The sequence below is a fragment of the Somniosus microcephalus genome, chromosome 14 (assembly GCF_052327205.1).
Source record: "Somniosus microcephalus isolate GS21.2 chromosome 14, FLI_Smic_1.0, whole genome shotgun sequence".
Classification (NCBI taxonomy): domain Eukaryota; kingdom Metazoa; phylum Chordata; class Chondrichthyes; order Squaliformes; family Somniosidae; genus Somniosus; species Somniosus microcephalus.
In genome coordinates, this window is record NC_141000.1 from 134,066,187 (window position 1) to 134,093,522 (window position 27,336).

Consider the following 27,336-nt stretch of genomic DNA (forward strand, 5'->3'; position numbering starts at 1 on the left):
GATTGTGAAGGGGCTTGATCGGGTGGATGCGGGGAGGATGTTCCCAATGTAGGGTGAAACTAGAACTAGGGGGCATAATCTTAAAATAAGGGGCTGCTCTTTCAAAACTGAGATGAGGAGAAACTTCTTCACTCAGAGGGTGGTAGGTTTGTGGAATTTGCTGCCCCAGAAAGCTGTGGAAGCTACATCATTAAATAAATTTAAAACAGAAATAGATAGTTTCCTAGAAGTAAAGGGAATTAAGGGTTACGGGGAGCGGGCAGGAAATTGGACATGAGTCTAGGTTCGGAATGGTCATGGCCCTGTGGGTAGTGGAGCGGGCCCAGGGGCTGTGTAGCCTGGTTCTGCTCCTACTTCTTGTGTTCTAATTCGGTGTTAGATTTCAGGAGATGGTTTTATTCCTGTTCCTGGCTGGGGTGGAGATCGCCTTTACAGAAGGTAAGTACTGTAGAAAATATAGGGACAGAGTGATCTCCTGGAAGAGTTTCGATCGCCTAGATGGGTCGGAGAGGAATTTCCCAGATTTTTTCTCCCAAATTGGCCATTGGGTTTTTTATCTGGTTTTTCGCCTCTCCAGGGAGATCACATGGGTTCGGGTGGATGCAGAGTGATAGAAGATTTGAGGTTAGGATCAGATCAGCCATGATCTTATTGAATGGTGGAGCAGGCTCGAGGGGCCGATTGGCCGACTCCTGCTCCTATTTCTTATGAAAGGTTGAACAGGCTGGGGCTCTTTTCTCTAGAGAGGAAAAGGCTGAGGGGTGACCTGATCGAGGTCTTTAAAATTATGAAGGGGTTCGATAGGGTAGACGTAGAGAAAATGTTTCCACTTGTGGGGGAGACCAGAACTAGGGGCCATAAATATAAGATAGTCACTAATAAATCCAAAAGGGAATTCAGAAGAAACTTCTTTACCCAGAGTGGTGAGAATGTGGAACTCGCTCCCACAGGGAGTGGTTGAGGTGAATAATATCGATGTATTTAAGGGGAAGCTAGACAAGCACATGGGGGAAGAAAGGGAGAGCTTATGCTGATGGGGTTACATAGGATAAACAGCACAGAAACAGGCCATTCAGCCCAACCAGTTTATGCTCCACTCGAGCCTCCTCCTGTCTTTCTTCTAACTCTATCAGCATAACCCTCTATTCCCTTCTCTCTCGTATGCTTGTTTAGCCTCCCCTTAAATGCATCTGTACTATTTGCTTCAACCACTCCCTGTGGTAGCGAGTTCCACATTCTCACCATTTTCTCGGTAAAGAAGTTTCTTCTGAATTCCCTATTGGATTTCTTGGTGACTATCCTATATTGATGGCCTCCTAGTTTTGCTCTTCCCCACAAGTGGAAACGTTTTCTCTGTATCCACTCTATCAAAACATTTCATAATTTTAAAGACCTCTAATAGGTCACCCCTCAGCCTTCTCTTTTGAGGAGAAAAGAGACCCAGCCTGTTTACCCTTTCCTGATATGTATACCCTCGCATTTCTGGTATAATCCTTGTAAATCTTCTCTGCACCCTCTCCAGTTCCTCTATATCCTTTTTATAATAGTGACCAGAATTGCACACACTACTCCAAGTGTGGTGTAAGCAAGGTTCGATACAAGTTTAGCATAACTTCAATTCTAGCCCTCTAGAAATAAACACTTTTATGGCCTTGTTAACCTGTGTCGATACTTTGTGATTTGTACTCCGAGATCCCTTTGTTCCTCTACCCCATTTGGATTCTTCTTTTCCAAGTAATAAGTGACCTCCCTATTCTTCCTACCAAAATGTAATATCTCACATTTATCTGTGTTGAATTTTATTTGCCCATTCTGCAAGTTTATTATTGTTCGCCTGTAATTTGTTGCAGTCCTCCTCAGTATTGACTATCACCCCCAATTTGGTGTCATCGGCAAATTTAGAAATTGTGTTTTTGATTCCAAAGTCTAAATCGTTAATATAAATTGCAGTGGTCCCAGCACTGATCCTTGTGGAACACCACTACCCACCTTCTGTCACTGTGAATAGCTACCCTTTACCCCTACTCTCTGCTTTCTGTTTTGAAGCCAGCCAGCAATCCATTCTACTACTTGTCCCCTGACTCCGCATTCTCTGACCTTATTCATTGGTCTATTATCTGGTACTTTATCAAAGGCCTTTTGAAAATCTAGACAAATTACATCTACTGCATTACCATTGTCTACTGTTACCTCTTCAAAAAATTTAATTAGGTTGGTCAGGCAAGTCTTTCCCTTTTGAAATCCATGCTATTACTATATTTTTGGTTTCTAAATGTTCTTCCATTTTCCCCTTTAGTAGGGATTCCTGATTTTTCTGTAGCCATGTCTCAGTAACACAGCGATTTACTTGTACTTCCTGCAATTTAATATACTGTAATTCGCTGCTCACGATGCGGTCTCCTCTACATTGGGGAGACCAAACGTAGATTGGGTGACCGCTTTGCGGAACACCTCCGTTCAGTCCGTAAGGGGGACCCCGAGCTCCCGGTCGCCTGTCACTTTAATTCACCGCCCCATTCCCACTCAGACCTCACCGTCCTCGGCCTCTTGCATTGTTCCACGGAAGCTCAGCGTAAGCTTGAGGAACAGCACCTCATCTTTCGATCAGGCACTTTACAGCTCTCTGGACTCAACATCGAGTTCAACAATTTCAGATCATAACCTCGGCCCCGATCACATATATATATATTTTTTTTTTTTTCCCCCACACTTTTTTGTTTGGCCTTTTTTCTTCCCTCCCACATGGCAGCTGTCCTTCATCCTGCCAGCGCAATTCACACCTCATCTAGAGCCAGCCTTTATTCCTTAACCTGTCCCATTACCACCTCCTCTCGCCTTGAATATCTCTCCTGCTTTCTATCCTATCACGGACCTTCCCTTTTGTTCTTTCAACCCCTCCCCCTTTTCCCAGCCCCTAACTTGCTTCACAATCTATTCCTTTTCCCACTTTTTTCCAGTTCTGACGAAAGGTCTTCGACCTGAAACGTTAACTCTGTTTCTCTCTCCACGGATGCTGCCTGGCCTGCGGAGTTTTTCCAGCATTTTGTGTTATTTCTCAATAATCGCTACTATGTCTGGTTCCTTGCAATGTATTACTGCCTCCAAGATTCATTAGTGTGTACATTGCTGTACAGACAGATCAACTCATTTTTAATAGCAGTTCCTCTCTTTATTTTTAACCATCTTTTTAGACTCCTGTTCTATAACTCTATTTATTCCCTGGCCATCAATGTCCTCCCTTACTTTATTCTTTTCTATGCTCTCTTTTCCTGTTTTGTTTATATTTAGTCTGGTTTCAATTCTTGTAGATCCTTCCCCCCCTCTTTCTAGTTTAAAGCCTTTGTCACCCTTTCCGCTACAACCCGGGTCCCATCCGAGTTCAGGTAGAGCCTGTCCCAGTACTGGTGCCAATGTCCTATGAAAAGGAATCCCTCCTTCCCACACTAGCCACGTGTTAATTCTCCTGATCTGACTGTTTCTATGCCAATTTGCACGTGGCTTGGGCAATAATCCAGAGATTATTACCCTCGAGGTCCTGCTTTTTAATTTAGTTCCTAACTCCTGATACTCCCTCAGCAGGACCTCCTCCCTGTTCCTACTTAAGTCGTTTGTTCTGACATGGACCACAACAACTGGATTTACCCCCTCCCTTTCTAAATTCCTCTCCAGTCGCCACGAGATATCCCTTACCTTGGCAGCAGGTAAGCAACACATTCTTCGGGATTCTCGTTCTTGGCTGCTGAGGATGCTACCTATCCCCCTAATTATAGAATCCCCTATCACTACCATATTTCTGTTCTGCTCTCCCCACCCCCCAGACAGCCTTCTGAGCCACGGTGCCTTGGTCTGCATTGTGGCTGTCCTCCCCGCAGTCCTTCTCCTTGTCCTCACAGGTAGCGAGTATATTGTACCTATTCGACAGGACCAGTGTCTGCGGGACTTCCTTCTCAACCTCCGAAGTCCCCGCTACCCGTCTCCCTAACAGTCACACCCTCGCTTTCCTCTGGGGTGTGACTGTATTCTGGATAAAACTATCCAGAAATTCCTCCCCCTCCCTTAAGTTTCGGAGTGTCTCTAACTCGCTTTCCAGCTCAATGACTCTGAGCCGGAGTGACTGAAGGCAGAGACATTTCCTGCAGATGTGGGAATCTGGGACAGTCTCGCTGTCCACGAACTCCCAGTCCCGGCACACAGCCTGCCCTGCCAGCTCTAGACTTTATTTATTTGCTTATTTAATCAGTTGAAGTTTTTAATCAAACAATTATTTATAGTTATTAGTTCATCTAGTTAAGTTAATATTTAATAATGCAATAGTTATAGTTCCACAGCTCTTAGTTTTTTCTCTTTAAACTAATACTCACCACCAATCACCTACCTGCTGTCCTGTGACGTCACTTTTTTAAAAATCGCCGCTCAGGTCCGCAAGTGTCCCACTCTTTAGATTAGATAAAGTAGGGTGGGAGGAGGCTCGTGTGGAGCATAAACACCAGTATGGACTGAATGGCCTGTTTCTGTGCTGTAAATAGTATGGAATACAGTTTTCCCACAGGCGCTATTGGATCAGCCACCCGTTATATTCAAATCCCTCCATGGCCTTGCCCCCCCCCTCCTATCTCTGCGCTCTAATTCTGGCCTCTTGAGCATCCCTGATTTTAATCGCTCCACCAATTGCGGCCGTGCCTTCAGCTACCAAGGCCCTGAGCTCTGGAATTCCCCCTCTCCTCCTTTAAACGCTCCTTAAAACCTACCTCATTGACCTTCACCTGTCCTAAATCGCCTCGTGGCTTGGTGTCAAATCTGTCTGTTTTACATTAAAGGCGCTATATAAGTGCAAGTTGTTGTTGTTCTGCTCCTCTTAATGGAAAGGAAGGTCAGGAGGTGAATAAGGTGAGACCGTATCACCTTGTTTATACTATCGCCCAATGTCAAAATATCCCAATAAATAGCAAAAGTAATTCTACAGTCGTTCCTGGTTATTTGCAATTCCCATTTTATCACAACCATTTCCGAAGTCCCACTTTTGTCCTATATTTTCAATTGTGAAAAATGTTATTTTATTAAATTAGTTTATATGCAAAGGTTGCGTTACACAAAGTCACCTTTGAACACGCGGCTTTCACTTTGATTTTTGGTGGTTATGTTGTAAGAAATCTTTTCCGCACAAAAACCCTCTTGAACGTGAGCATTGATTTATTGTTTACGGTGTGTTCCCTGTTGCTGAGATGTTGGAGAATAAAGGTTGTTCTGTTTGAGTTTTGTTGCTTTATTAGAATTTGCAAGGTTACCTGGAGCAATGTAATTAAACAGGGTCCAATCACCGCCAAACTCCCACCCGCCCGGGCAGCTCAATATGGACAGAAATCCAGGCCTGCCACACTTAGGAGCTCAGTGCTAAACCCGGCCCATCTGGCCCAGACCGACGTTCCTGTTAAGCTGTACGACTGTGCAGTGGTCTGGAGGTCCCGCGTAGGCCACTCACCAGCTTGTGCATGTGCTGCACAGCCAAAGGGACTGCGCACAAAAAAAAATTACAGGGAACATTGGGCCAGACCAAGGTAAATTGCCAGCTCAATCAATAATTCAAAATCTGAGTGATAAGATTTTTTCTAGCCAAGGGTATTAAGGAATATGGAGTTAGGTCACAAATCAGCCTTAATCTCACTGAATGACCTCCTATGTTCTGGGGTAAACCCATCCACTGGACATAGCTGGTACAACGCCTATTAATTGATGGTTTTGAATACTTCTTCAAAGTCCTCAGCCCCTCCAAGGGCTGCTGCAGCACCGTGCCTGACACGCCCAATTTCACACCTTCCAATAACAGCGAGCTGCCCATTAGGGGTTCAGACTACATTCAGAAAGGCCGCAAGTCACCGTAATGAACACTGCAGCCACAGCTCAGAGTCCCGGCGAACAGCATCACATCGCAGCATCTCCCACCCTCATCCTTTTACTGTCTCCAGTCACCTTCCCCATCTCCAATTCCCTTTTATTCTGTCTCTGGTGAATCCTCTGCTCTTTCTTCAGTCGATACTGGACCATGGTATCGATGCTCATTTTGTACAAATTGCTGTAGTTGATTTCAGCGGCTGAACCTGTCAGAAGAAAGACAAAGAACAAGAGTTACAGACGGGAATCTAATCGAGGGGTTCGGGTACTTTATATATAGAATAGCTGGGAGTTACAGACTGGAATGTATTAAGGCAATGACCATCTCTAGTGAGAGAGTGTCTAACCACCTCCCCCTGACATTTAATGGCAGGTCAGAGGCTGGGTATTCTGTGGCAAGTGACTTACGTTATGACTCCCCAAAGTATCTCTACCACCTACAAGGCACAAGTCAGGAGTATGATGGAAAACTCTCGACTCTCACTGGGGTGCGGGTTCCACACTGACTCTCACTGGGGTAGGTAGGAGCTATCACTTACCCTGGAACACTGCCCAGTTGGCACGAATGACCTCTTCAATCCTCATCTGCTCTGGATGGTCAGGTATTTTCTATTGGAGAGATGAACACAGGTTAGTATTAACTTGGATTTGGGATTAGTTGTCACAAAAACAGTCGTAGTAAGGAAATCTCAAAAGGCACCCCCCACCAAACAAATACTGGAGCGCAAGTTTCTTTTGTGGTAAACCGCTTCACCACCACCCCCCCCCTCCACCGACAGACTCTGATGTTCACTGAACTCAGACCCTGCGCCGCCCCCCCCCCCCCCCCACCATGTTGACCTTTACTGAGCTTTGACACCCTCCTCACCTGCCACTGCTCCTCCTGCAGTTGGTACAGAACAGCCTCGTCACCATCCAGGATCCAGAGCCCTGCACGGCCATCGAACGCCACGTCCCATGCTCGCTGTTTCACTGCAATCGTCTGCCGGTGAACCAGTCTCCGAGCTTCCACATCCAGCTCAAGGACATGCACTGAGGAGAAACTGACCAATTCGGGCTTCAGTACAGGAGTCACGCACAGGTCACAAAGAGTAAAGCTCCCTCTACACTGTCCCATCAAACACTCCCAGGGCAGGTACAGCACGGGTTAGATACAGAGTAAAGCTCCCTCTACACTGTCCCATCAAACACTCCCAGGGCAGGTACAGCACGGGTTAGATACAGAGTAAAGCTCCCTCTACACTGTCCCATCAAACACTCCCAGGGCAGGTACAGCACGGGTTAGATACAGAGTAAAGCTCCCTCTACACTGTCCCATCAAACACTCCCAGGGCAGGTACAGCACGGGTTAGATACAGAGTAAAGCTCCCTCTACACTGTCCCATCAAACACTCCCAGGGCAGGTACAGCACGGGTTAGATACAGAGTAAAGCTCCCTCTACACTGTCCCATCAAACACTCCCAGGGCAGGTACAGCATGGGTTAGATACAGAGTAAAGCTCCCTCTACACTGTCCCATCAAACACTCCCAGGGCAGGTACAGCACGGGTTAGATACAGAGTAAAGCTCCCTCTACACTGTCCCATCAAACACTCCCAGGGCAGGTACAGCACGGGTTAGATACAGAGTAAAGCTCCCTCTACACTGTCCCATCAAACACTCCCAGGGCAGGTACAGCATGGGTTAGATACAGAGTAAAGCTCCCTCTACACTGTCCCATCAAACACTCCCAGGGCAGGTACAGCACAGGTTAGATACAGAGTAAAGCTCCCTCTACACTGTCCCATCAAACACTCCCAGGGCAGGTACAGCACGGGTTAGATACAGAGTAAAGCTCCCTCTACACTGTCCCATCAAACACTCCCAGGGCAGGTACAGCACGGGTTAGATACAGAGTAAAGCTCCCTCTACACTGTCCCATCAAACACTCCCAGGGCAGGTACAGCACGGGTTAGATACAGAGTAAAGCTCCCTCTACACTGTCCCATCAAACACTCCCAGGGCAGGTACAGCACAGGTTAGATACAGAGTAAAGCTCCCTCAACACTCCCAGGGCAGGTACAGCACAGGTTAGATACAGAGTAAAGCTCCCTCTACACTGTCCCATCAAACACTCCCAGGACAGGTACAGCACGGGTTAGATACAGAGTAAAGCTCCATCTACACTGCTTCAGTTGAAGACCCCATACTGTGAGGTTTCCATTCCCCAAACACCAGTGAGGTGGCAAAGTCTGTGCGTGCTGGAGCCAAATTAGAGGCTGTTGTATTTCAGCCCCATTGGGAACTGCATGACTGCCCAAACCTAACTCATCGTGGCGCTGTGGACAACAAGAGAAGAATCCCAGAGTCAGGTGTGGACAAGTTATCGACAGATGATTCGGGCACAGAGTAATTCTGTACTTACCCGTCACACAGAACAGCGAAGAAATCTCCCTGCCTGCAATGGACTATCTGCACCACAGCACACCTGGCCTGCAATTCAGAGACAGAGGTCAGTGACGGGGATAGAGTGCCCAGTAACACCGCCAGTGACGGTCACCGGGATAGAGCGGCCCAGTAACACTGCCAGTGACAGTCACCGGGATAGAGCGGCCCAGTAACACCGCCAGTGACAGTCACCGGGGATAGAGCGGCCCAGAAACACCGCCAGTGACAGGGATAGAGCGGCCCAGAAACACCGCCAGTGACAGTCACCGGGATAGAGCGGCCCAGAAACACCGCCAGTGACAGTCACCGGGATAGAGCGGCCCAGAAACACCGCCAGTGACAGTCACCGGGATAGAGCTGCCCAGTAACACCGCCAGTGACAGTCACCGGGATAGAGCGCCCAGTAACACTGCCAGTGACGGTCACCGGGATAGAGTGGCCCAGTAACACCGCCAGTGACGGTCACCGGGATAGAGCGGCCCAGTAACACCGCCAGTGACGGTCACCGGGATAGAGCGGCCCAGAAACACCGCCAGTGACGGTCACCGGGATAGAGCGGCCCAGTAACACCGCCAGTGACAGTCACCGGGATAGAGCGCCCAGTAACACCACCAGTGACGGTCACCGGGATAGAGCGGCCCAGTAACACCGCCAGTGACGGTCACCGGGATAGAGCGGCCCAGAAACACCGCCAGTGACGGTCACCGGGATAGAGCGGCCCAGAAACACCGCCAGTGACAGTCACCGGGATACAGCGGCCCAGTAACACCGCCAGTGACGGTCACTGGGTTCAAGCTGCCCAGTCACACTGCCAGTGACAGTCACCGGGGATTGAGCAGCGTCAGAAAACTCACCTGAGTTACAACACAAGGTCAGGCGGGGGGGGGTCTGACCCGCAGACAGGCCGGGGTGGGGGGGGGGGGGGGGGCGGTCTGACCCGCAGACAGTGCTCACCTCCTGACACCCAGAAGGCTGTGCTTCACTCAGTTGAAAGCAGTGTAGCTCCTTCCCATTTTCGTATTCCCACAACCGGACCGTCCCGTCCTGGGGATCAGAAACCAGTGTGATTAAAACCAACACAACACCAAAACCAATCTCAATATCTACAGTTCACAAATCTCAGAATATACAGCACAGAAGGAGGCCATTCGGCCCATCGCGACTGTGCTGGAGCATTACAGGCACTTACCCCAGAGCCAGACACCAGCAGCCGTGGGTGGTTTGGAGGAATGAAAAGCGCACTTACAAACCTGTGGAGAGAGACTTTCTTGTGTTATTTACATTGCTTAATTAAATTATTTGATAATTAAAACATTTTTAGTGCAAAAGAAGCAGTTATCAATCGCCCTGCAATGTGCCCTTAAACACAGCCCCATGCTGCAGTAACATGAAGAGGGCAGAGAAATGCTCCCACCATTCCAGCGAATTCCAACACCTCCTTACACCATCCATCCAGCCCCAGAGTTCCACACCAACCTGCTCCTACACATCATTCCGATCGAGAATATGGCACCCGACCCGGAGCAGATCCCTGCCACACCTGGCCAATCCCGCCCAGCGCCCGCCTCGCTTGGCCAATCCCGCCCGGCGCCCGCCTCGCTCGTCCAATCCCGCCCAGCGCCCGCCTCGCTCAGCCAATCCCATCCAGCGCCCGCCTCGCTCGGCCAATCCCGCCCAGCGCCCGCCGCGCTCGGCCAATCCCGTCCAGCGCCCGCCTCGCTCGACCAATCCCGCCCAGCGCCCGCCGCGCTCGGCCAATCCCGTCCAGCGCCCGCCTCGCTCGACCAATCCCGGCCAGCGCCCGCCTCGCTCGGCCAATCCCGCCCAGCGCCCGCCTCGCTCGGCCAATCCCATCCAGCACCCGCCTCGCTCGGCCAATCCCGCCCAGCGCCTGCCTCGCTCGGCCAATCCCATCCAGCACCCGCCTCGCTCGGCCAATCCCGCCCAGCGCCTCGCTCGGCCAATCCCATCCAGCACCCGCCTCGCTCGGCCAATCCCGCCCAGTGCCCGCCTCGCTCGACCAATCCCGCCCAGCGCCCGCCTCGCTCGGCCAATCCCGCCCAGCGCCCGCCTCGCTCGGTCAATCCCGCCCGGTTTCCCGCCTCCTCCCGTGTAGCTGAATGGCTAAAAGCAGCTGGTGGAGACACAGTGAAGTAACAGCTGGGGTCAATGGGTGATCCTCACAATGGGTGTAAAGAGATGACGGACCTGCGCACAGGGAGGATGATATCGAAATTCGCTGGGGTTTGGCCAGTATGACATTATACATTTTGGGAGCAGAAACAAGGAATGGAAGAGTACATTTCATGGAAAGACACTGTAGGGTGGGGTTGAACAGAGGAGTCTAGGGGTTTAAATATAGAATTCTCTGAATGTGAGTGTGCAGGTAGATAAAAGCTTAAAAAGACATAAACTTTTGGGATTTATAAGTGTAATGATACATTTGTACAAGGTAATGGTGAGGCCACAGTTAGAGACTGTGTATAGCTTTGGGCCTCATTATAGAAAGGATATTAAAGCCACAGAGAGCAGACAGTGTAGATTGTACAGGCAGAACAGGCTCGAGGGGCTGAATGGCCCACTCCTGTTCCTAGATTCACCAGGGTGGTGCCAGGGATGGGAAACTGTAGTTACGAGGAGAGATTCTGGGACTATTTCCACTGGAGCAGAGAGGCTGAGAAGAAAAAGATAGGAAGGAGAAAAACAAAAGTGGCAGTCAGAGAAATCAACGGTTTAAATCAAACATGGCCACAGTAAATAATAATTCTAATAGGTCTAAGAGCGTTAAAAAAACAAGCCTGAAGGCTTTGTGTCTTAATGCGAGGAGCATTCGTAATAAGGTGGATGAATTAGCTGCGCAAATAGAGGTAAACGAATATGATTTGATTGGGATTACGGAAACATGGCTCCAGGGTGGCCAAGGCTGGGAACTCAACATCCAGGGGTATTCAATATTCAGGAAAGATAGGCAAAAAGGAAAGGGAGGTGGGGTAGCATTGCTGGTTAAAGAAGGGATTAACACAATTGTAAGGAAGGATATTAGCTCTGATGACGTGGAATCTGTATGGGTAGAACTGAGAAATACCAAGGGGCAGAAAACGTTAGTGGGAGTGGTATATAGACCTCCAAACAGTAAGGCGGAGGTTGGGGATGGCATTAAAAGGGAAATTAGAGAAGCGTGCAATAAGGGCACAGCAGTCATCATGGGTGACTTTAATCTACATATAAATTGGGCTAACCAAATTAGTAACAATATTGTGGAGGAGGAATTCCTGGAGTGTTTACGGGATGGTTTCCTGGACCAATATGTCGAGGAACCAACCACAGATCAGGCCATCTTAGACTGGGTATTATGTAACGAGAAAGGATTAATTAACAATCTTGTTGTATGAGGCCCCTTGGGTCGGAGCGATCATAATATGATAGAATTCTTCATTAAGATAGAGAATGAAGTTGTTGACTCAGAGACTAGGGTCCTGAATTTAAACAAAGGAAACTACGATGGTCTGAGGTGCGAGTTGGGTAGGATTGATTGGGGAATGTCACTCAAAGGGTTGACGGTGGATAGGCAATGGCAAACATTCAAAGACCGCATGGATGAACTACATGGATGCTACAGTTTGGCATAAAAATAAAACAAAAAAGGTAACTCAACCGTGGTTAACAAGGGAAATTAGGGATAGCATAAGATCCAAGGAGAGGACATATAAATTGGCCAGAAAAAGCAGTAAACCTGAGGATTGGGAGCAGTTTAGGATTCAACAAAGGAGGACAAAGGGATTAATTAAGGGGAAAATAGAATATGAGAGTAAGCTTTCAGGGAACATAAAAACTGACTGTAAAAGCTTTTATAGATATGTGAAGAGAAAAAGATTGGTGAAGTCAAGCGTAGGTCCCTTGCAGTCAGAATCAGGGGAATTTATAACGGGGAACAAAGAAATGGCAGACCAATTAAATACATATTTTGGTTCTGTCTTCACAAAGGAGGACACAAATAACCTCCCAGGCATGTCAGGGAACATAGGGTCTGATGAAAGGGAGGAACTGAAAGAAATCAGTATTTGTAGGGAAATGGTGTTAAGGAAATTGATGGGATTGAAGGCCGATAAATCCCCAAGGCCTGATAATCTACATCCTAGGGTACTTAAGGAAGTGGCCCTAGAAATAGTAGATGCATTGCTGATCATCTTCCAACATTCGATGGAATCTGGAACAGTACCCATGGATTGGAGGGTAGCTAATGTTACCCCACTATTCAATAAAGGTGGTAGAGAGAAAACGGAGAATTACAGACCGGTAAGCCTGACATCGGTAGTGGGGAAAATGCTAGAGTCCATCATAAAAGATGTAATAGCAGAGCACTTGGAAAACAGTGACAGGATCAGACAAAGTCAACATGGATTTACAAAGGGTAAATCGTGCTTGACTAATCTACTGGCACTTTTTGAGGCTGTAACAGACAAAAAGCTGGAAACTATAGACCAGTTAGCCTAACATCTGTGGTTGGCAAAATGTTGGAGTCCATTATTAAGGAAACAGTAACAGAGCATTTGGATAAACATAATTTAATAGGACAGAGTCAGCATGGTTTTATGAAGGGTAAGTCATGTTTGACAAATTTACTCGAATTCTTTGAGGATGTAACATACAGGGTGGATAAAGGGGAACCAGTGGATGTAGTGTATTTGGACTTCCAAAAGGCATTTGACAAGGTTCCACACAAAAGATTACTGATCAAGATAAGAAATCACGGGATTGGGGGTAATATACTGGCATGGGTGGAAGATTGGCTATCTAACAGAAAACAAAGAGTTGGGATAAATGGTTCAATCTCGGGCTGGCAATCAGTAACTAGTGGTGTTCCGCAGAGGTCAGTGCTGAGACCCCAACTCTTTACAATCTATATTAATGATTTGGAGGAAGGGACCGAGTGCAACATATCCAAGTTTGCCGACGATACAAAGATGGGAGGGAAAGCAATGAGTGAGGATGACATAAAAAACCTGCAAAAGGACATAGACAGGCTAAGTGAGTGGGCAGAGATTTGGCAGATGCAATATAATGTTGGAAAGTGTGAGGTTATGCACTTTGGCAGAAAAAATCAAAGAGCAAGTTATTATCTAAATGGAGAGAAACTGCAAAGTGCTACAGTACAAAGGGATCTGGGGGTCCTGGTGCATGAAACACAAAAAGTTAGTATGCAGGTGCAGCAGGTGATCAGGAAGGCCAATGGAATCTTGGCTTTTATTGCAAGGGGGATGGAGTATAAAAACAGGGAAGTCTTGCTTCAGTTATACAGGGTATTGGTGAGGCCACACCTGGAATACTGCGTGCAGTTTTGGTTTCCATATTTAAGAAAAGATATACTTGCTCTCGAGGCAGTTCAGAGAAGGTTCACTCGGTTGATTCCGGAGATGAAGGGGTTGACGTATGAGGAAAGGTTGAGTAGGTTGGGACTCTACTCATTGGAGTTCAGAAGAATGAGAGGCGATCTTATCGAAACATATAAGATTGTGAGGGGGCTTGATCGGGTGGATGCGGGGAGGATGTTTCCACTGATGGGTGAGACTAGAACTAGGGGGCATAATCTAAGAATAAGGGGCTGCCCTTTCAAAACTGAGATGAGGAGAAACTTCTTCACTCAGAGGGTAGTAAATCTATGGAATTTGCTACCCCAGAGAGCTGTGGAAGCTGCAACATTAAATAAATTTAAAATGGAGATAGACAGTTTCCTAGCTGATAAGGGAATTAGGGGTTACGGGGAGAGGGCAGGGAAGTGGACGTGAGTCTAGATTCGGATCAGCCATGATCCTATTGAATGGCGGAGCAGGCCCGGGGGGCCGTATGGCCTACTCCTGCTCCTACTTCTCATGTTATGTTCTTATGTAAAATAGATAAGGGAGAACCAGTGGATGTGGTGTATTTGGACTTTATGAAGGCTTTCGATAAGGTCCCGCATAAGAGATTAGCGTGTAAAGTTAAGGCACATGGGATTGGGGGCAAGGTATTGACTTGGATAGAGAACTCGTTGGCAGACAGAAGGCAAAGAGTTGGAATAAACGGGTCTTTTTCCGAGTGGCAGGCAGTGACTTGTGGGGTACCGCAGGGATCGGTCCTTGGACCTCAACTATTCACAATATATATTAATGATCTAGACAAGGGAACTAGATGTAATACAGGTAGACTACCCTTTATCCGAACTTCCGAAAACCGAAACCCTCTAAAAACCGAAGGTTTCTTCGTTCAGCGTAAGTCGTGCGCACCACTTATGCTGAGCAGAGGGTCAGCGTAAGTCGTGCGCACGACCCCCCGCCGACTTATGCTGAGCGTCAGCGTAAGTCGTGCGCACGACCCCCGCCGACCCCCCCGCGGACCCCCGCCGGCCCGACCCCCCTCGCGGACCCCCGCCGGCCCCGACCCCCGCGGACCCCCACCGACCCCGACCCCCGCCGACTCGTAAGTCGGCGGGGGTCGGGGTCGGCGGGGGTCCGCGGGGGTCGGGGCCGGCGGGGGTCCGCGGGGGGGGGGGGGTCGGGGCCGGTGGGGGTCCGCGGGGGGCGGTCGGCGGGGGTCCACGGGGGGTCGTGCGCACGACCCCCCGCCGACCCACCTTCCGAAATCCGAAATTCTCCGAAAACCGAAACACGGCTGGTCCCGAGGTTTTCGGATAAAGGATAGTCTACCTGTATCTCCAAATTTGCAGACGACACAAAGCTGGGTGGGCGTGTGTGCTGTGAGGAGGATGCCGAGAAACTCCAGGATGATTTGGACAGGTTGGGTGATTGGGCAGAAGCATGGCAGATGCAATATAATGTGGATAAATGTGAGGTTATCCACTTTGGTAGCAAAAACAGGAAGGCAGATTATTATCTCAATGGCAATAGATCGGGAGAAGGGGAAGTGCAACGAGACCTGGGTGTCCTTGTGCACCAGTCGCTGAAGGTAAGCATGCAGGTGCAGCAGGCGGTTAAGAAGGCAAATGGTATGTTGGCCTTCGTAGCGAGAGGGTTTGAGTACAGGAACAAGGATGTCTTGCTGCAGTTGTACAGGGCCTTGGTGAGACCACATCTTGAGTATTGTGTGCAGTTTTGGTCACCTTATCTGAGGAAGGATGTTCTTGCCATGGAAGGAGTTCAGCGAAGATTTACCAGGCTGATACCTGGGATGGCAGGAATGACGTATGAGGAGAGATTGGATCGATTGGGCTTGTACTCGCAGCAGTTTAGAAGAATGAGAGGGGATCTCATCGAAACTTATAAAATTCTAAAAGGACTAGACAGACTAGATGCTGGAAGGATGTTCCCGATGGTCGGGGAGTCCAGAACCAGGGGTCACAGTCTAAGGATAAGGGGTAGGCCATTTAGGACAGAAATGAGGAGGAATTTCTTCACCCAGAGAGTGGTGAACCTGTGGAATTCTCTACCACAGAAGGCAGTAGAGGCCAATTCATTAAATATATTCAAGGAGTTGGATATATTTCTCAAGGCTAAAGGGATCAAGGGGTATGGGGAGAAAGCAGGGACCGGGTACTGAATTTAGATGATCAGCCATGATCGCATTGAATGGCGGAGCAGGCTCGAGGGGTCGAATGGCCTACTCCTGCTCCTATCTTCTATGTTTCATAGAGGTTTTAAAACTGAAGAGTTTTGATGGTGTGAATAGGGAACCACCATTTCCTGTGGTTGAGGAGTCAGTGATGAGGGGGCATCGATTTAAAATTAGGAGAGATTTCGCTACACAGAGGAGCCCCGCTTGGACATCCCAGCCCGGGAATATCCATGGAGCCTGCCCAGAGATCCCAGTCTGGGAATATCCACAGAGCATGCTCAGAGATCCCAGCCCGGGAATATCCACAGAGCCTGCTCACAGATCCCAGCCCAGGAATATCCATGGAGCCTGCCCACAGATCCCAGCCCGGGACTATCCACAGAGCCTGCCCATAGATCCCAGCCCGGAAATATCCACGGAGCCTGCCCACAGATCCCAGCCCAGGAATATCCATGGAGCCTGCCCACAGATCCCAGCCCGGAAATATCCACAGAGCGTGCCCAGAGATCCCAGCCCGGGAATATCCACGGAGCCTGCCCGCAGATCCCAGCCCGGGAATATCCGTGGAGCCTGCCCAGATATACCCAAACCAGCAGCTTCAGACCCTGCGCTAAGTTCACTATGCAGGGAGAGGCAGACTGTCGCCATACTCGCGGTGTCCCAGACAAAACGCCACAATGATGAATGGCCGCTCCAGTAAACTGACTCGAATCTTCTCATCGCGGTCGGCTGTAATCACAAATCGATCATCCGGGCTGACTGCCTGTTGAGAGAAACAATGCAATTACTGGCAACACAGACACACAGAGAGAAACAGAGACAGGCAGAGAGAGAGAGAGAGAGAGAGAGGGAGAGAGAGGGAGACAGAGAGTGAGACAAGCAGAGAGCCAGAGATTTATAAGCAAGGGGGTGAAAGATTATCGGGGGTAGGCGTTATGTGGAGTAATCGGATCAGCCATGATCTCACTGAATGGCGGAGCAGGCTCGAGGGGCCGACTCCTGCTCCTAATTCATATGTTCGAGAGGCAGGCAGCGAGAGAGCGAGCGAGGCGGGCAGGCCGAGAGAGAGCGCGAGGCGGGCAGGCCGAGAGAGCGAGCGAGGCGGGCAGGCCGAGAGAGCGAGCGAGGCGGGCAGGCCGAGAGAGCGAGCGAGGCGGGCAGGCCGAGAGAGCGAGCGAGGCGGGCAGGCCGAGAGAGCGAGCGAGGCGGGCAGGCCGAGAGAGCGAGCGAGGCGGGCAGGCCGAGAGAGAGAGAGAGAAAGAGAGCGCAGGCCGAGAGAGAGAGCGCGAGGCGGGCAGGCCGAGAGAGAGAGAGAGAGGCGGGCAGGCCGAGAGAGCGAGGCGGGCAGGCCGAGGAGAGAGCGAGCGAGGCGGGCAGGCCGAGAGAGAGCGAGCGAGGCGGGCAGGCCGAGAGAGAGCGAGCGAGCGAGGCGGGCAGGCCGAGAGAGAGAGCGAGGCGGGCAGGCCGAGAGAGAGAGAGCGAGGCGGGCAGGCCGAGAGAGAGAGAGCGAGGCGGGCAGGCCGAGAGAGAGAGAGCGAGGCGGGCAGGCCGAGAGAGAGAGAGCGAGGCGGGCAGGCCGAGAGAGATAGAGCGAGGCGGGCAGGCCGAGAGAGCGAGCGAGGCGGGCAGGCCGAGAGAGCGAGCGAGGCGGGCAGGCCGAGAGAGCGAGCGAGGCGGGCAGGCCGAGAGAGCGAGCGAGGCGGGCAGGCCGAGAGAGAGAGAGAGAGAGCGCGAGGCGGGCAGGCCGAGAGAGAGAGAGCGCGAGGCGGGCAGGCCGAGAGAGAGAGAGAGGCGGGCAGGCCGAGAGTGCGAGGCGGGCAGGCCGAGGAGAGAGCGAGCGGGCAGGCCGAGAGAGAGCGAGCGAGCGAGGCGGGCAGGCCGAGAGAGAGCGAGCGAGGCGGGCAGGCCGAGAGAGAGAGAGCGCGAGGCGGGCAGGCCGAGAGAGAGAGAGAGGCGGGCAGGCCGAGAGTGCGAGGCGGGCAGGCCGAGGAGAGAGCGAGCGGGCAGGCCGAGAGAGAGCGAGCGAGCGAGGCGGGCAGGCCGAGAGAGAGCGAGCGAGGCGGGCAGGCCGAGAGAGAGAGAGCGCGAGGCGGGCAGGCCGAGAGAGAGAGAGCGAGGCGGGCAGGCCGAGAGAGCGAGCGAGGTGGGCAGGCCGAGAGAGAGCGAGCGAGGCGGGCAGGCCGAGAGAGAGCGAGCGAGGCGGGCAGGCCGAGAGAGCGAGCGAGCGAGGCGGGCAGGCCGAGAGAGAGCGAGGCGGGCAGGCCGAGAGAGAGCGAGGCGGGCAGGCCGAGAGAGCGCGAGCGAGGCGGGCAGGCCGAGAGAGAGCGAGCGAGGCGGGCAGGCCGAGAGAGAGCGAGCGAGGCGGGCAGGCCGAGAGAGAGCGAGCGAGGCGGGCAGGCCGAGAGAGAGCGAGCGAGGCGGGCAGGCCGAGAGAGAGCGAGCGAGGCGGGCAGGCCGAGAGAGAGCGAGCGAGGCGGGCAGGCCGAGAGAGAGCGAGCGAGGCGGGCAGGCCGAGAGAGAGCGAGCGAGGCGGGCAGGCCGAGAGAGAGCGAGCGAGGCGGGCAGGCCGAGAGAGAGCGAGCGAGGCGGGCAGGCCGAGAGAGCGAGCGAGGCGGGCAGGCCGAGAGAGCGAGCGAGGCGGGCAGGCCGAGAGAGAGAGAGCGCGAGGCGGGCAGGCCGAGAGAGAGAGAGCGCGAGGCGGGCAGGCCGAGAGAGAGAGAGCGCGAGGCGGGCAGGCCGAGAGAGAGCGAGGCGGGCAGGCCGAGAGAGAGAGAGCGAGGCGGGCAGGCCGAGAGAGAGCGAGCGAGGCGGGCAGGCCAAGAGAGAGCGAGCGAGGCGGGCAGGCCGAGAGAGCGAGCGAACGAGGCGGGCAGGCCGAGAGAGAGCGAGGCGGGCAGGCCGAGAGAGAGCGAGGCGGGCAGGCCGAGAGAGCGAGCGAGGCGGGCAGGCCGAGAGAGCGAGCGAGGCGGGCAGGCCGAGAGAGAGCGAGCGAGGCGGGCAGGCCGAGAGAGAGCGAGCGAGGCGGGCAGGCCGAGAGAGAGCGAGCGAGGCGGGCAGGCCGAGAGAGCGAGCGAGGCGGGCAGGCCGAGAGAGAGAGAGCGCGAGGCGGGCAGGCCGAGAGAGAGCGAGGCGGGCAGGCCGAGAGAGAGAGAGCGAGGCGGGCAGGCCGAGAGAGAGCGAGCGAGGCGGGCAGGCCGAGAGAGAGCGAGCGAGGCGGGCAGGCCGAGAGAGAGCGAGCGAGGCGGGCAGGCCGAGAGAGAGCGAGCGAGGCGGGCAGGCCGAGAGAGAGCGAGCGAGGCGGGCAGGCCGAGAGAGAGCGAGCGAGGCGGGCAGGCCGAGAGAGAGCGAGCGAGGCGGGCAGGCCGAGAGAGAGCGAGCGAGGCGGGCAGGCCGAGAGAGAGCGAGCGAGGCGGGCAGGCCGAGAGAGAGCGAGCGAGGCGGGCAGGCCGAGAGAGAGCGAGCGAGCGAGGCGGGCAGGCCGAGAGAGAGCGAGCGAGGCGGGCAGGCCGAGAGAGAGCGAGCGAGGCGGGCAGGCCGAGAAAGCGCGAGCGAGGCGGGCAGGCCGAGAGAGAGCGAGCGAGGCGGGCAGGCTGAGAAAGCGCGAGCGAGGCGGGCAGGCCGAGAGAGAGCGAGGCGGGCAGGCCGAGAGAGAGCGAGGCGGGCAGGCCGAGAGAGAGAGCGAGGCGGGCAGGCCGAGAGAGCGAGCGAGGCGGGCAGGCCGAGAGAGCGAGCGAGGCGGGCAGGCCGAGAGAGCGAGCGAGGCGGGCAGGCCGAGAGAGCGAGCGAGGCGGGCAGGCCGAGAGAGCGAGCGAGGCGGGCAGGCCGAGAGAGCGAGCGAGGCGGGCAGGCCGAGAGAGCGAGCGAGGCGGGCAGGCCGAGAGAGAGAGCGAGGCGGGCAGGCCGAGAGAGAGAGCGAGGCGGGCAGGCCGAGAGAGAGAGCGAGCGAGGCGGGCAGGCCGAGAGAGAGAGCGAGCGAGGCGGGCAGGCCGAGAGAGAGAGCGAGCGAGGCGGGCAGGCCGAGAGAGAGAGCGAGCGAGGCGGGCAGGCCGAGAGAGAGAGCGAGCGAGGCGGGCAGGCCGAGAGAGAGAGCGAGCGAGGCGGGCAGGCCGAGAGAGAGAGCGAGGCGGGCAGGCCGAGAGAGAGAGGCAGGCAGAGTGAGAGAGAGTGACCAACCTTGAGCCTTCAGATGTATATTTATTATATTATTATTACTTGTCCCATGCATGCATTTTGTAGGCTCCCAAATCCTGATAGGGCTATACTGTAGGGTGTCAGCGCTTCTGTTACAGGCCCAATGCGCATCTATTAGCCCCCCTCCTCACCGCACCCCCCGTAGCCCCCTCCTCACCCCCTCGTAGCCCCCCTCCTCACCTCCGCCATAGCCCCCTCCTCACCTCCCCCGAAGCCCCCCTCCTCACCCCCTCGTAGCCCCCTCATTACCACTGCCAGCAGCATGGAGAGGTGCCCGAGCTGCAGTTGCCCCGGCCTGTGCGGCTCACTGATGGAGAAGCTGTACACGTCCCCAGATTTGTCAGCGAGCAGGATCCGGTCCTCTGCTCCTGTGATGGTCAATGAGGTGGATCGACGGACAGCAGAGCTGTAGGGACGAGAGAGAGAGAATGTGAGAGAGTGAATGTGTGAGAGAGAGAATGCATATGGGATCTTGGGCTTCATAAATAGAGGCCACAACTGGAGTATTGCGTCCAGTTCTGGTCACCACACTTTAGGAAGGGTGTGAAGGCCCTTGAGAGGGTGCAGAGGAGATTTACCAGAATGGTTCCAGGGTTGGGGGATCTTAGCTACAAGGACAGGTTGGAGAAGCTGGATTTGTTTTCATTAGAGCAAAGGAGGTTGAGGGGTGATTTGATAGAGGTGTCCAAGATTATGGCGGGTTTGGATAGGCTAGACGGGGAAAGGCTGTTCCCAGTAGTTGATGGTACAAGGACTTGGGGACACAGATTTAAGGTTTTGGGCAATAGATACAGGGGGGACGTGAGGAAAAACTTTTTTACACAGCGAATGGTGAAGACCTGGAACTCGGAGGGGGGGGCGGGGGAGGGGAGGGAGGACGGGGGGAGGGAGGGAGGGCGGGCGGGGGGGAGGGAGGGCAGGCGGGGGGGAGGGAGGGCAGGCGGGGGGGGGAGGGAGGGAGGGAGGGGAGGGCGGGAGAGATAGCGGAGTGGGGCCCCTCTATCAGTGGGGGTGGTGCCGTACCGTACACTGAGACACTCCCAGGGTCTGGTTCGGAACAGGAGCAGCTGCTTGTTGTCCGCAGTCACAGCAACGTAGGTCCCCAAGGGGGAAAAGGCATAGGCCACGACCCCATCGCTTCCCCCATCCTCGGATGGCCCATCCGCACTGAAAGACAAAGGCTCTCATAATCTCTCGGTGCAACAGGCAGCCCTCCCTGACCTCACACCACGCCCCACCACCGGATGATCTGGTCATCATCACATCGCTGTTTGTGGGAGTTTGTTGTGCTCAAATTGGCTGCCACGTTTCCCACATTACAACAGTGACTACATTTCAAAAATACTTCAAAAGGAGCCATTTAAGCCCCAGGAGGCAGGCGTCTCGCCATTGCCAGCGTCTGCTCTCCCTGCCTGCACAGGGCACCGGCAGGGGCAGCTCCCCCACATGTACCCAGAGAAGAGCGAAGGTGATCCCCAGCTCTCCTGCTCAGCAGTCCACTCCCAGACTCCGGGACACACACAAGAGCAAATCCGTCAGTGGTGTTCCCCAGGGGTCGGTACTAGGATCACTGCTTTTCTTGATATATAGAGTCATAACGGCACAGAAGGCCATTCAGCCCATCGAGTCTGTGCCGGCTCTCTGTAGAGCAATCCAGTCAGTCCCATTCCCCCGCACTATCCCCGCAGCCCTGCAAGTTTATTTCCCTCAAGTGCCTATCCAGTCTCTCCTTGAAAACATTTATTAACAACTTGGATGTGGGAGTACAGGGCACAATTTCAAAATTTGTCAATGAGACAAAACTTGGAAATATCGTGAACAGTGAGGAGGAGAGTGATAGATTTCAAGAGGTCATGGGCGGACACGTGGCGGATGAAATTTAACGCAGAAAAGTGTGAAGTGATACGTTTTGGTAGGAAGAACAAGGAGAGACAATATAAACTAAACGGTACAATCCTAAGAAAGAAAGACTTGCATTTATATAGCACCTTTCACGACCTCCCGGACGTCTCAAAGCGCTTTACAGCCAATGAAGTACTACTTGAAGTGGAGTCACTGTTGTATTGTGGGAAACGCAGCAGCCAATTTGCGCACAGCAAGCTCCCACAAACAGCAATGTGAAAATGACCAGATAATCTGTTTTTTATGTTATGTTGGTTGAGGGATAAATATTGGCCAGAACACAGGGGACAACTCTCCCTGCTCTTCGAAATGGTCCCATGGGATCTTTTACGTCCACCTGAGAGAGCAGACTGGGAAAGATGGCACCTGACAGTGCAGCACTCCCTCAGCACTGCACTGGAGCGTCAGCCTAGCTTTGTGCTCAAGTCCCTGGAGTGGGACTTTAACCCACAACTTTCTGACTCAGAGGCGAATGTGCTGCCCACTGAGCCACAGCTGACACTAAAGTGGGTGCAGGAACAGAGATACCTGTGCACAAATCGTTGAAGGTGGCAGGGCAGGTTGAGAAAGCATACGGGATCATGGGCTTCATAAATAGAGGCATAAGGTACAAAAGCAAGGAAGTTATGATGAACCTTTATAAAACACTGGTTCGGCCTCAACTGGAGTATTGTGTCTAATTCTGGGCACCGCACTTTAGGAACGATGTGAAGGCCTTAGAGAGGGTGCAGAAAAGATTTACAAGCATGATTCCAGGGATGAGGGACTTCAGTTATGTGGAGAGACTGGAGAAGCTGGGGTTGTTCTTTTTATAACATAAAGATAAGAAATAGGAGCAGGAGTCGGCCATTCGGCCCCTCGAGCCTGCTCCGCCATTCAATAAGATCACGGTTGATCATCGACCTCAACTCCACTTTCCTGTCCGATCTCCATATCCCTTGATTCCCCTAGAGTTCAAAAATCTATCGATCTCAGCCTTGAATATACTCAAAGACTCAGCATCCACAGCCCTCTCGGGCAGTTAAGTCCAAGGATTCAGAACCCTCTGAGTGAATATATTCCTCCTCATCTCGCCCTTATTCTGAGACTATGCCCCCTAGTTCTAGACACTCCAGCCAGGGGGAAACAACCTCTCAGCATCTACCCTGTCAATCCCCCTCAGAATCTTGTATGTTTCAATGAGATCACCTCTTATTCTTCTAAACTCCAGAGAGTATCGGCCCATTCTACACAATCTCTCATCATAGGACAGCCCTCTCATCCCAGGAATCAGTCTAGTGAACCTTCGTTGCACCGCCTCCAAGGCAAGTATATCCTTCCTTAGATAAGGAGACCAAAACTGTGCACAGTACTCCAGGTGTGGTCTCACCAAGGCCCTGTACAATTGTAGCAAGACTTCCTTACTTTTATACTCCAACCCCCTTGTAATAAAGGCCAACATGCCATTTGCCTTTCTTATTGCTTGCTGTACCGGCATGCTAACTTTCTGTGTTTCTTGCACGAGGACACCCAAATCTCTCTGAACACCACCATTTAAAAAATATTGCTTTTCTATTCTTCCTACATTATATTCTATCTGCCACCTTGCTGCCCACTCACTAGTCTATCTATATCCCTTTGCAGACATAGGGACTAATGAGAGGGAGGAGCTGACAGAAATTAGTATCTCTAGGGATATGGTGTTGGGTAAGTTGAGGGGACTGAAGGCCGACAAATCCCCGGGGCCTGATAAACTACATCCTAGGGTACTTAAGGAGGTGGCCCTGGAGATAGCAGATGCTCTAAGGATCATCTTCCGGAACTCCATTGACTCGGGAACAGTACCCGTGGATTGGAGGGTAGCTAATGTTACCCCAATATTTAAAAAGGGGGGTAGAGAGAAAGCAGGGAATTATAGACCAGTAAGCCTTACATCGGTTGTGGGCAAAATGCTAGAGTCCATTATTAAGGATAAAATAGCGGAGCACTTGACAAATGGGGAAAGGATCGGACAGAGTCAACATGGATTTACAAAGGGTAAATCGTGTTTGACTAATCTGCTGGAATTTTTTGAGGAAGTAACTGGTAAAATAGATGGGGGAGAGCCAGTGGATGTGGTGTACCTTGACTTCCAGAAAGCCTTCGATAAGGTTCCACACAAAAGATTATCATGCAAAATTAAGGCTCATGGGATTGGGGGCAAAGTATTAACGTGGATAGAGAACTGGCTGGCGGATAGAAAACAGAGAGTTGGAATAAACGGCTCGTTTTCGGAGTGGCAGGCAGTGACCAGCGGGGTGCCGCAAGGATCTGTCCTGGGACCCCAGCTGTTCACAATATATATAAATGATCTGGATCAGGGAATTGGATGCAATATTTCCAAATTCGCTGACGACACTAAACTAGGAGGAGGGGTGGGCTCTGATGAGGATGTCAGGAGGCTACAGTGCGATTTGGACAGGTTGGGGGAATGGGCAGATACGTGGCAGATGCACTATAATGTGGATAAATGCGAGGTTATCCACTTTGGGGGTAAAAACAGGAGGGTAGATTATTATCTAAATGGCAATAGATTGGGAGATGGGGAAGTGCAGAGGGACCTGGGTGTTCTTGTGCACCAGTCACTGAAGGAGAGCATGCAGGTGCAACAGGCGATCAAGAAGGCAAATGGTATGTTGGCCTTCATATCAAGGGGGTTCGAGTATAGGAATAGGGATACCTTACTACAGCTGTACAAGGTGCTGGTGAGACCGCATCTGGAGTATTGTGTACAGTTTTGGTCGCCCCATCTGCGGAAGGATGTTCTTGCCATGGAAAGAGTGCAACGGCGATTCACCAGGCTGATACCTGGAATGGCGGGAATGACCTACGAAGAGAGATTAAATAGTTTGGGCTTGTACTCACTGGAGTTTAGAAGATTGAGAGGGGATCTCATCGAAACATATAAAATTATGGCAGGCCTGGACAGGCTGAATTCAGAGAGAATGTTTCCAATGGCCGGGGAGCACAGAACCAGGGGCCACAGTCTAAAAATAGCGGGCAAATCATTTAAAACAGAGATGAGGAAGAATTTCTTCACTCAAAGAGTGGTGAGCCTGTGGAATTCCCTGCCACAGAGGGCTGTGAAGGCTAATTCAATAAATATTTTCAAGAGAGAATTGGATATATTTCTGAAGGCTAAGGGGATTAAGGGTTACGGAGAAAAGGCGGGGACGGGGTACTGAACTGGTAAGATCAGCTATGATCTCAGACGAAGATCAGCCATGATCTCATTGAATGGCGGAGCAGGCTCGAAGGGCCGAATGGCCTACTCCTGTTCCTATCTCTATGTTTCTATGTATCATCAGCAAACTTGGATACATTACACTTGGTCCCTTCATCTAGGTCATTAATATAGATTGTAAATAGCTGAGGCCCCAACACTGTTCCTTGCGGCACCCCACAGTTACAGCCTGCCAACCTGAAAAAGACACGTTTATTCCTACTCTCTGTTTTCTTTCCGTTAATCAATCCTCTAGTCATGTTACTATATTACCCCCAACCCCATGAGCCCTTATCGAATGCCTTTTGGAAATCCAAATATACTACATCCACTGGTTCCCCTTTATCTACCCTGCTAGTTACATCTTCAAAAAACTCTAATAAATTTATCAAACACGATTTCACTTTCACAAAACCATGTTGACTCTGTCAAATCATGTTATGATTTTCTAAGTGCCCTGATACCACTTCCTTAACAATGGATTCCAGTATTTTCCTGACGACTGATGTCAGGGAGCAGAGAAGGTTGAGAGGAGATTTCATAGAAGTGTTCAAAATCATGAGGGGTCTAGTCACAGTAGATAGAGAGAAACTGTTCCCATTGGCGGAAGGGTCAAGAACCAGAGGACACAGATTTAAGGTGATTGGCGACACGAGAAAAAAATTGTTTACGCAGCGAGTGGTTAGGATCTGGAATGCACTGCCTGCAAGGGTGGTGGAGGCAGATTCAATCTTGGCTTTCAAAAGGGAATTGGATAAGTATCTGTGCTCCTGGCACAGAGAGCAGCTGCAGACTGCCCGGAGCCCGCCGGCACAGAGAGCGGCCGCAGACTGCCCGGAGCCCGCAGGCACAGAGCGGCCGCAGACTGCCCAGAGCCCACGGGCACAGAGCGGCCGCAGACTGCCCGGAGCCCGTGGGCACAGAGCGGCCGCAGACTGCCCGGAGCTCCTGGCACAGAGAGCGGTCGCAGACTGGCCGGAGCCCTTGGGCACAGAGAGCGGCCGCAGACTGGCCGGAGCTCCTGGCACAGAGAGCGGCCGCAGACTGCCCGGAGCTCCTGGCGCAGAGCGCAGCCGCAGACTGCCCGGAGCCCACGGGCACAGAGCGGCCGCAGACTGCCCGGAGCTCCTGGCACAGAGAGCGGCCGCAGACTGGCCGGAGCCCGCGGGCACAGAGAGCGGCCGCAGACTGGCCGGAGCCCGCGGGCACAGAGAGCGGCCGCAGACTGGCCGGAGCCCGCGGGCACAGAGAGCGGCCGCAGACTGCCCGGAGCTTCTGGCGCAGAGAGCGACCGCAGACTGCCCGGAGCTCCTGGCGCAGAGAGCGGCCGCAGACTGGCCGGAGCCCGCGGGCACAGAGAGCGGCCGCAGACTGGCCGGAGCCCGCGGGCACAGAGAGCGGCCGCAGACTGCCCGGAGCTCCTGGCGCAGAGAGCGGCCGCAGACTGCCCGGAGCCCGCGGGCACAGAGCGGCCGCAGACTGCCCGGAGCTCCTGGCACAGAGAGCGGCCGCAGACTGGCCGGAGCCCGCGGGCACAGAGAGCGGCCGCAGACTGGCCGGAGCCCGCGGGCACAGAGAGCGGCCGCAGACTGCCCGGAGCCCGCGGGCACAGAGAGCGGCCGCAGACTGCCCGGAGCACGCCGATCTCTCACTTCCTCAATGCCTGGGCCCCGGGCTCTCCCTCAATGCCTGGGCCCCGGGCTCTCCCTCAATGCTCGGCTCCGGGGATGTTGGCCTTTGTCTCGGGCGGAGGTTCGGTGACGGTGATTTTTGGCTTCCTCGTGTTCCGGCTCTGGAGCATCGACTCCAGCTGAAGTTGGCCCCGGGCTGAGTCCCGGCGGGGCCGGGCTGATTTTACCTTTCAGTTCCAACGGCGCAATCATAGACAAACGGGCGGCCCGACTCCCTGCAAAGCAAAGCAACAGGCCGGTCAGTAAATGCTCACTCGGAGGAAGCGAGAGACCGCGGGAGGCTGACTGACCCGCTCACCCGCTCTCCCCCAGGACCAGGCCCAGGAGCCGGGAGCCGCTGCTGAGAAACACCAGGGAGCCGCTGCGGCCCAGCGCCATCGCTCCCGCCTCACTTCCGGCCTAGGCCCGGTGTCCCCGCCCTCGGGTCCGGGTGCCCCGGTGTCCCCG

The 27,336-nt window shown here is 52.9% G+C and overlaps 1 protein-coding gene across 3 annotated transcripts; it reads right to left on the reverse strand.

The window, feature by feature from the left end:
• Nucleotides 1–5,037: 5,037 nt before the first annotated feature.
• On the reverse strand, nucleotides 5,038–27,335 carry wdr4 (WD repeat domain 4). 3 transcript variants are annotated; one of them, XM_086007342.1, is made up of 11 exons: nucleotides 27,188–27,335; nucleotides 27,057–27,104; nucleotides 21,079–21,222; nucleotides 20,305–20,461; nucleotides 16,515–16,627; nucleotides 9,506–9,566; nucleotides 9,271–9,360; nucleotides 8,294–8,361; nucleotides 6,758–6,932; nucleotides 6,429–6,498; nucleotides 5,038–6,095 (listed from the first exon to the last, which is right to left on the reverse strand). In XM_086007342.1, the coding sequence occupies exons 1-11, from the start codon at nucleotides 27,265–27,267 to the stop codon at nucleotides 5,920–5,922; spliced, it is 1,182 nt and encodes a 393-aa protein (XP_085863468.1). In that variant the 5' UTR covers nucleotides 27,268–27,335; the 3' UTR covers nucleotides 5,038–5,919. The 3 variants fall into 3 exon arrangements, with proteins under 3 accessions (XP_085863468.1, XP_085863469.1, XP_085863470.1); XM_086007343.1 differs by lacking the exon at nucleotides 21,079–21,222 and having other exon boundaries at nucleotides 27,188–27,334; XM_086007344.1 differs by lacking the exon at nucleotides 21,079–21,222 and having other exon boundaries at nucleotides 27,180–27,266.
• Nucleotide 27,336: the final 1 nt, after the last annotated feature.